Source organism: Coffea arabica, chromosome 7c (genome assembly GCF_036785885.1).
Source record: "Coffea arabica cultivar ET-39 chromosome 7c, Coffea Arabica ET-39 HiFi, whole genome shotgun sequence".
In the NCBI taxonomy this organism is placed as follows: Eukaryota; Viridiplantae; Streptophyta; class Magnoliopsida; order Gentianales; family Rubiaceae; genus Coffea; species Coffea arabica.
Genome location: NC_092322.1, coordinates 12432482 through 12447951, shown reverse-complemented (window position 1 = coordinate 12447951; position 15470 = coordinate 12432482). Strand labels below are relative to the sequence as shown.

Below are 15470 nucleotides of genomic sequence, written 5' to 3'. Positions count from 1 at the left end.
CCCGATCCAATACGGGTCCTTCATTTTTGCCCCTCATTCCTTACTTACTGCATGGGCATTCTCGTCATTTCAGACAACATCTTCTTCACCCAAGCTAAGCCGAATCCCACTCCACAGTCCACTGCCCCCAGCGAAAGTAAATATGACTCCGTCAAACTTCCCAGCGACTCTGCAATTCTCTCCATCAAAACCAGCATTTCTTCTCCCAAAATTTTACCCAAATTCTTCCCAGAATTTCATTAGTGTCTCTCAACCATGTATTGCCAGGAAAAAACCCATTTATTGCATCATCAGCAATGTGCCCACAAGGCCAAAGAAGAAGAGAACAAAGACCAAGAGGGCCATTTCAGAAGCAGAGGAACTGGTTGGTCTATTAATGAGGAATTTTGATGAAAAGAAGCAGCCTTTGGTGGCCACTTTGAACAAGTATGTGAAGCTTGTGAGAACTGAGCATTGTTTCTTGCTTTTTGAAGAGCTTGGCAAGACTGATAAGTGGCTTCAGTGTCTGGAGGTTTGAACCCTTTTCTTGAATTCGGGGCTTTTTCTCAATTCGTTATTGCGGTTCTTAATTAATTGTATGGTTCTGTTGGGTTCTTTTATATGTTCGTTGAATTTTTATCCATTTCTTATGGATGTGTTGTGCCTCTGAGCTAATGACTGTGCAATGCACTATGGATTTCATTTTCTTTGCGAATTTAATCAAAATTATGTCATTTACTATGTTAAAGATAAGGGTCGTTTTTGTATCCCGTAGTGCAGATTAGACTGTTTCAAAATAGTGAGAAATGAAAAGTAAGTGTTTGTCTTCATGTGCATTGGCTGTAGGTTCAAAAAATAAGTTTCATGTCTAGAAATCAAATTTTGAATAATGTTTATTGTCAGTTTTGCTACTGGCAAGTGGCTGTAAATTATTTGCTTGAATGAAGGCAAGGCAGTGGTGATGTAGTACTGTTGTTAATATCAAGGACGAGGTCTTGGTTTTACTTACATATAATGAATGTTTAGGTGTTCAGATGGATGCATAAGCAACGGTGGTATATAGCAGATAATGGTGTTTATTCGAAGTTGATATCAGTTATGGGGAAGAAGGGACAAACGAGGATGGCTATGTGGCTTTTCTCTGAGATGCGTAATAGTGGATGTAAACCTGACACCTCAGTGTATAATGCACTGATCACGGCCCACCTTCATAGTCGTGATAAAGCCAAGGCCTTGGCTAAGGCTTTAGGATACTTTGGTAAGATGAAGGGAATGGAACGGTGTCCACCTAATGTAGTAACGTATAACATCCTTTTGAGAGCATTTGCTCAGGCACGGGATGTTGATCAAGTTAACGCATTGTTCAAAGATCTTGATGAGAGCATTGTTACACCTGATATCTTCACGTTTAATGGAGTGATGGATGCATATGGGAAAAATGGGATGATTAGGGAAATGGAATCTGTTCTATCACGAATGAAGAGTAACCAGCTGAGACCTGATCTAATTACTTTTAATTTGTTGATTGATTCATATGGAAGAAAGCAAGAATTTGAAAAGATGGAACAAGTTTTTAAGAGCTTGTTACATTCCAAGGAGAAACCAACACTTCCCACATTTAATTCAATGATCACAAACTATGGAAAAGCAAGGCTGAGGGAGAAGGCAGAGTTGATTTTTCAGAAGATCACTGACATGGGATATTCCCCAAATTTCATCACTTATGAATGTGTTATTATGATGTATGGCTATTGCGACTGCGTTTTCAAAGCAAGAGAGATATTTGATAAGGTGAGAGAATCTGGGAAGGAGAAGAAGGTTTCAACACTCAATGCAATGCTGGATGTCTACTGCATGAATGGTTTGCCATTAGAAGCAGACACACTTTTTGAGAGTATACATGCCTCTAGAGCATTTTCTATTGATGCTTCAACCTATAAGCTTTTGTACAAGGCCTACACTAAAGCAAACATGAAGGAGCTGGTAAAAAAATTGATGTTGTACATGGACAAAGATGGAATCATCCCAAATAAAAGCTTCTTCCTAGATGCTTTGGGAGCTTTTGGGTCTTCACCTGCAAGCCACAAGATGGCTAGCAATACTGACGATTCAAGAAAACAAGTGACTGCTGCAAAGTTATAGGTGGAATGGACCAGTGATTTGGTTTGTCCTCTTTTGTACTTTCTATATCATCCAAAGAACGTTTGACTTATTGAGGACCATGCATCAGACCCATTGTTGAGAGGCCCCTGACAATGTCTTCTTCCAAGTTAATTGGTAATTTCTTTCTCTCATGTTGACTAATTGATAGAACACTTCCGGACTCTCTCTTTCCTGCTGCATATAAAAAGTTACGTGTCAGTTCGGAAATTATTATCACCTTTTCTGTTTCTTGATTTGGGTTTCATTTTTATGGTACTTTCATTGTGATTGCATCAACATTCTTTTGCGTGCATGCGTGTGTATTTTTTTCCTCCATTTGAGAAAATTAGAAGAGGAACCTGCATTTTGTGTACCTACCCAAAAAAAAGAAAAAAAACCTGCATTTTGTCTGAACTACAAGGCGGCTGAGCTTTTGGACAAGTTAAACATCTGTATGAAGCGGTATAACAAGAGGTTGGTATAAATATTCTGAATATGATAACTGTAGGTAATTTGTGTGTATGTAGCCATCCAAGTCTGTATATATATTTATTTACGCCACATGAGGATGACTTAATAGCAAGTCATATGATGGCCTAAAACTGTGCCTGATCAGGACTTGATTCTTAGCCCTCCCTAGTTAATGCAATTATACCAATTGCTCTGTATCAGCCCATTAGTTGTCTGGTACTAAATATCAAGTTGACTTTACATTGTGAAATAGCAAAGGTTGAAAGAGTATTCAATGTTTCTGTATAAGGTTTTTATACTAACTTATAAAATGGCAATCTCTCAGTCTCAGGATATTTCACCAAACATTAAATGCATGCCATGCTAATGCCAAGTTTCTGTACAAACTTGGCATGCTATTATTCGACATATATTTTGCTAGACAAGTACCTTATATGGTTGATGTATTGTATTCCAGGCCTGCAAAGCATATCCATCTACTTTCTTCTGTCTCCGTGGTACATTTTCTTCTTTACTTCAGTTTCCCTACTTCTTTTCTTTGTTCCTTCAAACTGCCACAGAATTGGTACTAATATTCCTTCCTCCTACTTCTCCCAGTTTGTTGCTTCATACGAGTCATTTATGAAATTCTGCTGTCTTCTGATGGATAAAAGCAACTTGTGACGTGAAGTATATTAACAATCTTTGATGCTTCAGAATCTCAATTTGATGGTGTTGGTTAAAAATGCATTAGCATCACTTGATGAGTGCTCCAGGTTGATAGTCTAGCAATTTTCTTGCTTCTTGTGACTCGGCTTTGTAGACACTGGTGAAGCTGGAGGATTCGTCACTGTCTCAGATGTTGCCTTTTAGGGCTTCAAAGATCATAGAATCATGGCTGCAATGATTTATGGTTTGTATAGGAGATTTGGAGCTAAATTACTGCAGAATTTTTTGGAATGGGATTGTAATGTCAGCGTGAAGGGTAATATTAGGGCGGTTCTCATTGAGCTTCACAGTTGTAGTTCTTGAGGTTATAGTTATTCTGATGTTTCCTTTTTTCTTTCATGCCTTTTTTTTTTGGGAAGAAGTTTCTTATATTGAATATATCTCCAGAGTTTTTGGCCAAAACAATCTTCTTCCCAACTCTTCTTGCGAAGTCGTAGAAAACATTTTGGTAGACCTTTTCTAATTATTGAAATTGTCCCGCGTAGACCTTTTTCTTGTTAGAAGATTGTCAACATTAGAGCCCAGAACAAGAAATTTCAGTAAAAAATTTCTTTAATTTTCTTGAAACTTTTTTTTTTTTTTTTAATTTCTTGAAACGAACTAGGATTAAATTTTATAAACATTGTCCTAAACCAATTAGGATTAATCTTCAGAAACATTGTCCTAAACCAAATAGAATTTGGTAAGTTCTAATATGTACATCTATTTATTCCCTCAGCTCCTTCTTTCTGTAACCCGTGACATCTTATTGATCAAAAAATTTTTATCAATTCATTCATCTTAGCTCGCTGATTTTTTTCAAATCATAAAAGAGGCATATTCTTGACCATTGTTAACTTAAAAATTCTCAGAGAAAGTTACAAATTTTCGGGATGGAGACGTCAAATTCAGTCCCAAGCATTCTCAACGGTGCCATTCTCGACATCTTTTGCAGACTACCTGTGAAATCTCTAGTCCGATTCAGTGCAGTCAGCAAGCTTTGGGAAAGAGGTCTATTCGATTCCAATAAGCACTCGATCATATCCATGGAAAAATCTCCCAAAACCAACAAAAATTTTCCTCTTCTAGTTTGCTGCAAGAAATCTCATAAACAATCATGCAGCTGTCACTATGCCCTATTTGAGATTGAGAGACTGAACAAAATCAGCCTGTTTACAACTCCCTTTTGTCTTCCAGATAATTACATTCTTGCAGGTTGCTGCAATGGAATCCTATGTGTTCACAAGATTTGCAATTGCTACAATCCCAAGAAAATATACCTCTGGAATCCCTTATTGCATCAACGCAGGGCACTTCCCAAAAGCAAATCTCTTGAACATTTCACAGATTTGGGATTCTTCTTCGACCAGCGTAACGATGATTATAAAGTTGTCAAGATTTTCATGTTCCGTATAGTCGAGATATATAGTTCGAAGAGCAATTTGTGGAGGTCAGTTGACCTGACCAACATGCCTATGAGCGTCAGCCGCACCAAAGATTTTCAGATTCCTGCGGCATTCAATGGGATTCTGCATTGTCTTGTGTATAAAGTTAACTGCGGTAAAGATGCACCACCATATTCAGTGATCAAATTCAACAATGTTGAGGAAAAGTTTGAGGAGATTCTGTTGCCGGAAAGCAATCCTCTCGACTTTTCTACTGCTCGGCTTGGGGTTTATCAGGGCTGTCTTTCTTTAGCCTGTTGGTTTCCACCGCTTGGGGATGAGGTCTGGATAGTGAAGGATGATCAGGATAAAGGTACATACAAATCTTCGAAAATTGCTGTCCCAAACTCTTCAGACGGCGGATTCCAGCACTCTGACGTAAAGGGATTCACAATCAACAGTAAAGACTTAGCAGATTGCAGATGGGATATTGTTTTGTATGACTATGGAAGAGGCATCTACGAAGATTTTGGACTTGGATCTGGTTCTGGTTCTGCTTCATCTTCATATGGGCGCATTACTTTGTAGTTGATTATGTGGAAAGTCTGATACCTGTTTGGCCAGGTGCCAAAAAGGTCTTATATAGTTGTAGGAAAACAAAATTGAAGGAGAATCTCCAATTATTTATTGAAAAAGGCCGTTTTTTTTTTTTTTTTTTTTTGCTTAATTTCTCAAATTAGTTCAGCAGTTGTAGAATATAGAAGTTGATTTTAGTGATACAATAGTTCAAGTGTTTTGTCAATATAGAGATTTTGTGAACTTTTTGCACACTTGGTACTTCTCTGTTTCCAAATTGTTGAATTCCAAAGGTGGTAAAATTCCAGGACTAAATTGTTCAATTTTAAAGGTGGTAAACTTCGGATTTGACTCTTCTCCGGTCAATCCTCTCTCCATTTTTCACAATATGCATCTGGATGCGTGTTTTTATTTATTAGAAAGGGACATGATTATTTTAACTTTGACTAATTCCAACTCTTGTTAATAAATGAAGGCATGTGTCATACACCCAAATGTACACTCCGAAAAATAGAGAGAAGTCAAATCCGTAAAATCTGAGGACGAAATTAGGAAAAAGTATGCCTTCAAATAGAAGTTTAGGTGAGTTTCTCGTAGATTTGAATTTTGAACCTGCTAGCAGAGAGAACTCTAAAAATCCTTTCTAATCACTCGCCAACCTCAATGGTTGGACGAGTTTCTCATTCAGCAATTAGGTTGGCGAGTTTCTCATTCAGCCAATTGCTTGATCCAATTATTAATTGTGCTTTGCATTTTTTTCATTGGACTTAGCTCATGCACTTGATATTTTCATTCAACTTGTGATGCACAAACTTACACACAACAAAGCTTTTTCTTTTTCTTTTTTTTTTCTTAGGAGCAAATTTTAAAACTAAGAACTTATAAACATGGTGTTAAAAGAATGGATGTCAAATTACATGAAAAGATTTGACCAGAATCTTTCATTGGAAAGACTTTGGCACCGAGGAACTATTCCCTGATTGCAATTTGCTACTTCTAGATATTTTCCTGAACCTATTTTTAAAAGAATACCAATCTTGGACAACAACAATCCATTTGTCCAAAATAGCAATAGATTTAAAAGCAAGCATAGCAAATATTATTAGTTGCTTTCCTTAAAATATATAAATAAATAAAAAGAGCAAATGTTACTTGAGGGGCACATGTAGAATAATATCACAAAATATAAGAGTATAAAAGGTCGTTTGCTATATTATGCCTCTAGTGTTCTTTTCTACAGCATGATAAGAACTTTTTATGGCTAAACTTACCAAAAGGCAGAAAGGGAATTTCTTATGGCTTGATTGAGCAAGAAGAGACAGCAATCAGGCCAAGAATTATGAAATTGAAAGAAAATAACACCTGATGTTAAAAGGACAAATACAAGAGTCTTCAAAAAGAAACAAAGTCGCATTTCTTTGCTGATAATATAGGAAACTATCTGGCAATTCTCATCTTTAATTTTGCTGCTAGTTACATGACAAAATATGGTACTGTTGACCTTGGTTGATCAGTCATTGGTTTTGATGATTAACAAACTAAAATATAGATTTGGACTAATGTTTTTATGTGAGAAATTTGTTAGAACAGGTCATTGATCCAAAAGAGAATCGAAAAGATTTGAATCAAAGAGAAGTTAAGAAATATGAAGGTTCGGACGTAGAGGATCGGACGCTCGATAGAGGATCGGTCGTCCGACTGACGACGATACTCTTCGGACGCTTGGATCGGACGCTCATTCATTGCTTCGGCTATCCGACACAAAAAGAATGAACGTTGAACATTCTGATTTCTATTGGACGCAGGGTTCGGACGCAGAACAAATGGTTCGGACGCCCGATAGGTGGTTCGGACACAGAGCAAATGGTTCGGACGTCCGACAGGCCAACGGCTAGTTTCGACAGCATTTAATATTTGATCGTTGGAGAGCCTTTTGGAGTCACTTCTCACCTTCTATAAATACCCCAAAACACAAGAAGACACGAACTTTTGGCCAACACTAAATACAAGCTTACAAGTGAGATTTTTGAGTAGAAATATTCTTTGTTGGTTGTATAAGGGGTTGGGAAAGTTGGGTTGTGAGGTTGCTCAAGTGAAGGTTACTCTCTAGGAGGAGTAAAACCTTGTTGAAGGTGAACCTATCACTTGGAGTGGTAAAACCTTGATAAAGGTTGCCTCACTTGTATAAAGTAGTTCTTAATTGAAAGAGTAAGCTTTCAATTGTAGCTAGTTGAGGGTTTACTTGGAGAGTAGTAAAATTCCTTTGCTCAACCAAAGTATGTTTGGGGTGAGGAAGGAGTGAGCCTTCACTTGTACAAGTTGGTTAGCACTACCATCACTTGAAGAAACTATTTGGTGGATTCAACTCCAAGTTTGGAAGAAGCTTGGGAGTTTCATTGGTTTGAATTTCTTTTACTTTATTGTTACTCTATTTTTGTACTTTAAAATTGTTTATATTCTTTGTCATTGTATTTACTTGACTACTTGTCTGGTTGAGTATTTTGGTTGTATTTGGTTGCATCGGGGATTACTATTGGTATCAGAGCTTGGTCTCCTAGAGATTAAGGTTAACCGTTTAGAGTAAAGATCATGGCAACCATAAAAGTTTCCTTTTTAGAAAGGCAATCTATTGATAGACCACCTATGTTTAATGGTTCTCATTTTAGCATGTGGAAACAAAGAATGATGATTTTCTTACAATCCGTTTATATTGAATTATGGTTTGTGGTAGAAGATGGTCCTTATGAAGTTAGAATAGTTGACTCTACCACTAATTTGAGTAGATTAAAGACTAGACAAGAATTGAATGAAAAAGACAAGAGATACCTTTCTTTGAATGCCAAGACCATGTATATATTGTACAATGCATTAGATGTAAATGAATCTAGTAGAATTAAAGGTTGTAAATCACTTAAAGATATTTGGGATAAATTGTGTGAATTTCATGAAGGTAACCAAGATATTAAAGAACAAAAGAAATCTTTACTTGTTTCTCAATATGAATTTTTCAAAATGCATCCTCTTGAAAATATTGATAAGATGTGTAGTAGATTTTGTGATATTATTCAAGATCTTAAATTGCTTGGAAAAGAATATTTTTTGGGTGAGAAAAATAGAAAGATTTTGAATGCCTTGCCAAAAGAATGGGAAAACAAAATAAATGCTATAGAAGAGGCAAAGGATTTAAATTCTATGTCCATTGAATCTCTTGTGAATTCCCTAACCTCTTATGAATTAAAACTGAAATTCAAAGTGCAAGAGGAAGATAATGCAAGAATGTATAAGAGAGGCATAGCTTTTAAAGCATCTCAAGTGGGGGATAACCCATCCTTCATGGGTAATGAAAACATGAAAGTGGACAATGATATAACTCCTCACATCAAAAGTTTCAAGAAAATTTTCAACAAGAGAAGTTCAAGAGGAGATTGCAAAATTACATGGGATGAATGCAATTCAAAAAGAGAAAAAGAAAAGTTGGCCCAAATGGCACTAATGGCCTTTGGAGAAAATGAGGTAAATTCTTATCACTCTTCTAGTGATGAAGATAATGAACATAATGAGGTGCAAATTCTTATGATTAAAATGCATAAAAGTTTGAGAGAATCTTATGCTAAAAATAAAGATTTGAAAACAAAAATAAATGATTTGTTGGAAGAAAACTCCAAACTTTTTCAAGAAAACAAATGTTTGAGAATGGAAAATGATGATTTAAAAAATCAAAAAGGTGTTTTTGATTGCAGAAATAATTTGAAAAGGAAGTTGGAAGAGAAAACAAAGTTTTATGAAAAAATGTTGGAGGAACAAAATTTGTTAAAGAAAAGAATTAATGACTTGAACGAGTTTCTCCAAAATGAAAAACAAAAGTTTTCTCAAACAAAAGAAAGCAAATCTTTTCAAGGCACAAATAAGTTTGCTATGATAAGAAGTAAGAAAATTAGTTGCCTTAAATCCACTTACGTGCAAAATACTTCTATCATGTGTCACTTTTGTTGCCAATTTGGACATATGCAAAATGATGCTATGTAAAGAAAAATATGAGAAAAGGTATAAAATCCATGTGGATTGCTAGATCATGTTGTACTAACTCCCAAGGACCCTATAAAAAATTACAATTGGTATTTTGAAAGTTTTGACTTTCTATATGATCTTGATTTGAAAAATAAAGGGGGAGTTTGCTTTTTGATTGATGCCAAAAGGAGAAGTAGGATTTATTGAAATTTCTTTGTATGTTGGCTTTTTCTAAGGGGGAGTTTTATTTGAACTTATTTGATCAAAAAAATCTTCATTTTGTTTGTCATCATAAAAAAGGGGGAGATTGTTGACCTTGGTTGATCAGTCCTTGGTTTTGATGATTAACAAACCAAAATGTAGATTTGGACTAATGTTTTTATGTGAGAAATTTGTTAGAACAGGTTATTGATCCAAAAGAGAATCGAAAAGATTTGAATCAAAGAGAAGTTAAGAAATATGAAGGTTCGGACGTAGAGGATCGGACGCTCGATAGAGGATCGATCGTCCGACTGACGACGATACTCGTCGGACGCTTGGATCGCACACTCATTCATTGCTTCGGCCGTCCGACACAAAAAGAATGAACGTTGAACATTCTGATTTCTATCGGACGCAGGGTTTGGACGCAGAACAAATGGTTCGGACGTCCGATAGGTGGTTCGGACGCATGGTTCGGACGCAGAGCAAATGGTTCGGACGTCCGACAGGCCAACGACTAGTTTCGACAGCATTTAATATTTGACCGTTGGAGAGCCTTTTGGAGTCATTTCTCACCTTCTATAAATACCCCAAAGCACAAGAAGACACGGACTTTTGGCCAACACTAAATACAAGCTTACAAGTGAGATTTTTGAGTAGAAATATTCTTTGTTGGCTGTATAAGGGGTTGGGAAAGTTGGGTTGTGAGGTTGCTCAAGTGAAGGTTACTCTCTAGGAGGAGTAAAATCTTGGTGAAGGTGAACCTATCACTTGGAGTGGTAAAATCTTGATAAAGGTTGCCTCACTTGTATAAAGTAGTTCTTAATTGAAAGAGTAAGCTTTCAATTGTAGCTAGTTGAGGGTTTACTTGGAGAGTAGTAAAATTCCTTTGCTCAACCAAAATATGTTTGGGGTGAGGAAGGAGTGAGCCTTCACTTGTACAAGTTGGTTAGCACTACCATCACTTGAAGAAACTATTTGGTGGATTCAACTCCAAGTTTGGAAGAAGCTTGGGAGTTTCATTGGTTTGAATTTCTTTTACTTTATTGTTACTCTATTTTTGTACTTTAAAATTACTTATATTCTTTGTCATTGTGTTTACTTGACTACTTGTCTGGTTGAGTATTTTGGTTGTATTTGGTTGCATCGGGAATTATAGGTACCTAACAGCAATTTTTTTTTTATTATAATGCAATTTGGAGATTTTATTTTTCCAATTGTCGCATCAATTCTACCAAATGCCCAAGTTTCTTGCTTCTATATATGTACAATTGAGCATCATAAGTTAGAATTGCACCATCAAGCAAGTCTCTTCCACTTTGCTCATCAAGAGAGGTTTTGCATGTTATCTTTTGCAGTTTTGCAAAATGGTCATAACATGTGAGTAAAGTGCTTTGAAATATTCTCGTATTGGGTGCTTTTTTTTTTTTTTTTTAAATATTTGTATATACCATATTTTAGGATTCCACACTTGACACGATCAGTCGATATTTGACACAGTAAAAATGCACTATCTATTCTATCTTTTTTTTCCAAAATTGGGATGTGCTGTCCAATGAGGGAAACCACATTCTTATGGGACTATAACTTTTGCTTCTATAACTATTATATCTTCATTAATCATTCATTTCCCTCAAATTCTTTTGCACCTCATTTGTGTGCAACAATTGGCAGGATTAGGCACACGTGCCAAAAGTAGTAATATAAGCATTTTACAAAATTGTAAGTAACACAAAAGAAGAAGAAGAAGAAGAAGATTTGCAATACGTTAAGGCACTGTTTGTTTTGAGGGAATGGGAGGAAAGGAAAGGAAAGGGAAAGATAAGGTTTTTGGTGTTTGGATTGGTTTTTGAGAAAAGAATTGAAATGATTGGGAGGGAAACGGAGGGATAAGATTTAGTTATTTTTTGTTAGTTTGCTTTCCATCCAAAAGTAAGTGGAAGTTGAGGGAAAGGACATTAAGATTAATCAAAATTTTAAAATTTGCTAAAAAAATATATTATGCATTCATAAATTGAATTTTTAAATTATAGATAAAAATGTAAACAACGCATGATAGTTTCTTTTCCTTTCCTTCCGTAAGCCAAGCAAGATAAATGAACTCCGATTTCTTCTACTCTCCTTTCTGTTCTTTTCCACTGGAATGCTCTCATTTCCTTTCCTTTACTTTCCTTCAATCCAAACGGTGCCCAAGGTATTAGATGTGAAATAAAAGATATCAAGGACCAAATCAGAACAAGAGACAAAGGTCAAGGACGAAAAGGGTAATTATCTTTTGCCATATCACACTTGGGTCATATTGACGCGTCTTCTATTCCGTACTAGGTTATATTGGTAATTTCACAAATGTTCAATTCATAAAGAGTCATGTTGAGGTACAGAGACGGTCAACTGAGGTTGTCATAAACTCTTCCCACTTTCTAGGATCACGCAATCTGTCCTCAGCCTCAACTTTTAGCCAAGCCACATCAAATTTGTGTATTATTCTTCCTTTTCCACAAGTTCTGTTTGGCTGATCACATGAAAACACATGGCTCCTGGAAATTTCCCTGTAATCCAGTGGAAGGATGTAACAAAGTAGAGTTAATGGTTTACAGTTAAGATACCTTATCAGCATTTTTCCTCTGAAGTTGACTTGCACTAGAGAGATATGGCTAGGCCAAAAATGTGCATTTTGATCATCATTTGAAGTTTTTGCGAGATCATCTCCCTCATGAATTTTTCAGCTAGATGCACACCATGGCTGGCATCTGTAGTCCTGTTGCTTTTGCTGCTGACTCCTTTGAGTTGGAGCTCAAGCCTCGAGACGGCATCAACAACCAAGAGAAAGGAACATATAAGAGGAAAACGTGGTGTTGTTGCCACGGATGATGGTCGATGTTCCAAAGTTGGAAGAGATGTTCTTCGCGAAGAAGGTCATGCTGTTGATGCAGCAGTTGCTGCTGCCCTTTGCTTGGGTGTTGTTAGCCCGGCCTCTAGTGGCATTGGTGGAGGTGGATTTCTGATTGTTCGATCAGCTGATGGGAAATCTCAAGCTTTTGATATGAGAGAAACCGCTCCAAAAAGAGCTTCCCAGGTACATAAAATTCCAATGTATCGACCTGATGATTTATTCCTATTTGAAAACTTTAGCTAGCCAGAAGATAGAATTATCTGATCTTAAGCCCATTTCTTTTGCTTTTTGTACAGAATATGTACTCGGGAAATGAAACGATTAAAGCTGCTGGTGCGCTTTCTGTAGCAGTTCCAGGGGAATTGGTAGGTCTCCACGAGGCTTGGAAGCATTATGGAAGGCTTCCTTGGAGTAGGCTTGTCAGGCCAGCAGCATATTTTGCTTACCATGGATTCAGGATTTCACCATATCTCCACGTGCAAATGGTTGCAACAGAATCAGAAATTCTGGCAGATAAAGGACTTCGAGAGATTTTTACATGGAATGGCAGCCTCTTGCAGCCAGGGGATAGATGTTACAACCGAAAACTAGCAGACACACTGATCAAAGTTTCAAAGGATGAATTGAAATCTTTCTACAATGGGACAATTGCATATAACTTGGTTAAAGATGTCCAGGACGCTGGAGGAATACTCAGCCTGGACGACATGCAGCGTTACCAAGTTAAGATCAGAGAACCAATCTCTACCAATATCCTGGGGGTTGAAATACTCGGAATGCCTCCTCCTTCATCTGGAGGTGCTGCAATGGTTCTTGTAAGTAAATCACCTTTACTTTTTTGCTTCATTTTCAATATAATGCTTCTGAAATTTGCATTGGACATTGAATCTGTTAAATTTTGATGTCAGACACTAAATATTCTAGCACAATATGGAAGTTCTGTGAATAGCTCTAATCCCCTCTTGGCACACAGAACGATTGAGGCTTTAAAACATGCATTTGCTTTGAGAATGAACCTTGGAGATCCAGATTTCGTTAACATTAAAGATGTCTTAAATGATATGCTCTCAATTGAATTTGCACAAGAGTTGCAGAAGACCATCAATGACAATATGACCTTTAGCCCTCCTCATTATGGTGGCAGGTAATTAAGCAGCTAGTCTCCAATTGTACAATTTCAGATCCTGCACTCTCTCACTGTTTTAACCATCTAGGAGAACTTTATTAATTACCCACATAATTTGATTCTATCAACTAAAGATCTGTCTGGATTTTCAAGCATGTGTTAGTATGATCATCATCAACCTTTTCAACCTGTTACTGTTACATTTTAGCAAGTTGCTTACAGTTGTATTCTCATAATTTTGCTCTTGCTGAATCCTTGCTCCCAACTAGGTGGAATCAAATCCATGACCATGGAACTAGCCATGTGTCAATTGTGGACACTGACAGAAATGCTGTGTCAATGACTAATACCATAAATGGATACTTTGGTGCTAAATTTCTTTCACCATCTACTGGCATAGTCCTCAACAATGAAATGGATGACTTCTCCATGCCTGATAATGCTTCTACAGATGAGCCTCCACCAGCGCCGGCCAACTTTGTTCATCCAGGCAAAAGACCTCTGTCATCCATGTCACCTACAATTGTTCTCCAGGTAATTCGACCAAGTCCTTTCCATTTGATCAACTTAAAAACTACAATGCCAAGGCTTGTCTCGTCCCTTCCCAAGACTCAACATGATTGGACCTAAACTAGAGCCCTTTATCATGAATGATGCGAAAAACAGGGAGGAAAGTTGAAGGCTGTTGTAGGTGCAAGTGGAGGATCCAAGATAATTGCAGGAACAGCAGAGGTATTCTTGAACTATTTTGTTAATGGGATGGATCCTCTGGCTTCTGTCATGGCTCCAAGGTTTTATCATGAGGTGATTACTCATTATTCGGTTGCAAAATTCTGCATTCAGCCCTTCTTTTCCTAAGTACATTTTTTTTGCTTATGTTCGAAATTGTTTCAAATTTGCTTGACTTCTTGCTGAACAGCAACAAAACTCATTAAATTCTTGATGATTAAACAATAAGATATCTCTCATACATCTTCAGATGCTTATAATTTGAGACTCAGTCTATTACAAATGTAGTTGCTTATTTTTACTCATACACTGAATGCTCATGCAAATGCAGCTGATCCCTAATGTGGTGAATTATGAAGACTGGAAAGTAGTGACCGGAGATCACTTTGAAGTTCCTGAGGAAACAAGGAGTTTCCTGAAGAAAAGAGGCCATGTACTAAAAAGTGTTGCAGGTGGGACAATTTGCCAATTTGTGGTTCAAGATCTGGAGTCTAATGAGCTTGTGGCAGTGAGTGATCCAAGAAAGGGTGGTTTTCCTGCGGGTTTTTGACTTTATAAGGAGTCATTTTTTCAGGGCTCTAGTGAAATAGTATATGCCCATTTTTTATTGTTGTGCCAATAAATATTATGTCCAATTTCTATATCAAATGAAAGCTATTGAGTAGAGGGAATGTTCATTTGTTCAACAATAACCTTCACCAAAATATTTGTCTAATTGTTAGAGATGAATTCCTTGTTATTGAGTCCAATTGTCCAAAAGACTTCAAACTAACAAGAAAATTTAGAGAATACCTTTTTTTTTTTTAAATTGTAAGATTGCAGTAGGAACTGTAACCTATGTCTAGTGCAATTTACTATCATCCTAAACAAAGATTCGTTTTCCGACCTTGGCATTAGAGTATTTAACCAGCTGAGCAAACCGGCGATGGAAAATCAGAGTATACTTTATTTATTTATTTTCAATTAATCGAACAGTATTCTTCTTTATTTTATAAGAGAAATTTGGGTCAGTTTGGCTCTTCAATCACTACCATAGATAAATGCGTGCTTTCAGAACCATAGATCGCTTATAGAGATTCTTATAAATCACTTATCAATACAATTTTCATGTCAACGGCAACCTTCTATGAATAAGTGATCGTTCTTATCAATTGAGTCAACTTGTGTTGGTAACACTATTATTCTTTGTTGGGGAGATGATAACTTTTGGATGACTACAATTTAAAGGCCTATTATGTAAATTTTCCATTCATCACTTATTAGGTACTATTTT

The 15470-nt window shown here is 36.7% G+C and overlaps 3 protein-coding genes across 3 annotated transcripts; all 3 read left to right on the top strand.

Moving 5' to 3' along the window:
* The first annotated feature begins 77 nt into the window (after window positions 1–77).
* LOC113698226 (pentatricopeptide repeat-containing protein At4g39620, chloroplastic-like) lies at window positions 78–3639 on the top strand. Its single transcript, XM_027217967.2, has 4 exons — window positions 78–511; window positions 1006–2256; window positions 3050–3089; window positions 3190–3639. Exons 1-2 carry the CDS (start codon window positions 143–145, stop codon window positions 2119–2121), a joined length of 1485 nt encoding a protein of 494 aa, XP_027073768.1. The 5' UTR covers window positions 78–142; the 3' UTR covers window positions 2122–2256; window positions 3050–3089; window positions 3190–3639.
* Window positions 3640–4172: 533 nt separating this feature from the next.
* Window positions 4173–5252, top strand: LOC113697779 (F-box/kelch-repeat protein At3g23880). Its single transcript, XM_072057829.1, has one exon. It carries the CDS (start codon window positions 4173–4175, stop codon window positions 5250–5252), a length of 1080 nt encoding a protein of 359 aa, XP_071913930.1.
* A 6613-nt stretch (window positions 5253–11865) lies between these two features.
* On the top strand, window positions 11866–14936 carry LOC113698367 (glutathione hydrolase 1-like). Its single transcript, XM_027218159.2, has 6 exons — window positions 11866–12525; window positions 12639–13157; window positions 13251–13486; window positions 13738–14002; window positions 14135–14272; window positions 14529–14936. Exons 1-6 carry the CDS (start codon window positions 12163–12165, stop codon window positions 14745–14747), a joined length of 1740 nt encoding a protein of 579 aa, XP_027073960.1. The 5' UTR covers window positions 11866–12162; the 3' UTR covers window positions 14748–14936.
* Window positions 14937–15470: the final 534 nt, after the last annotated feature.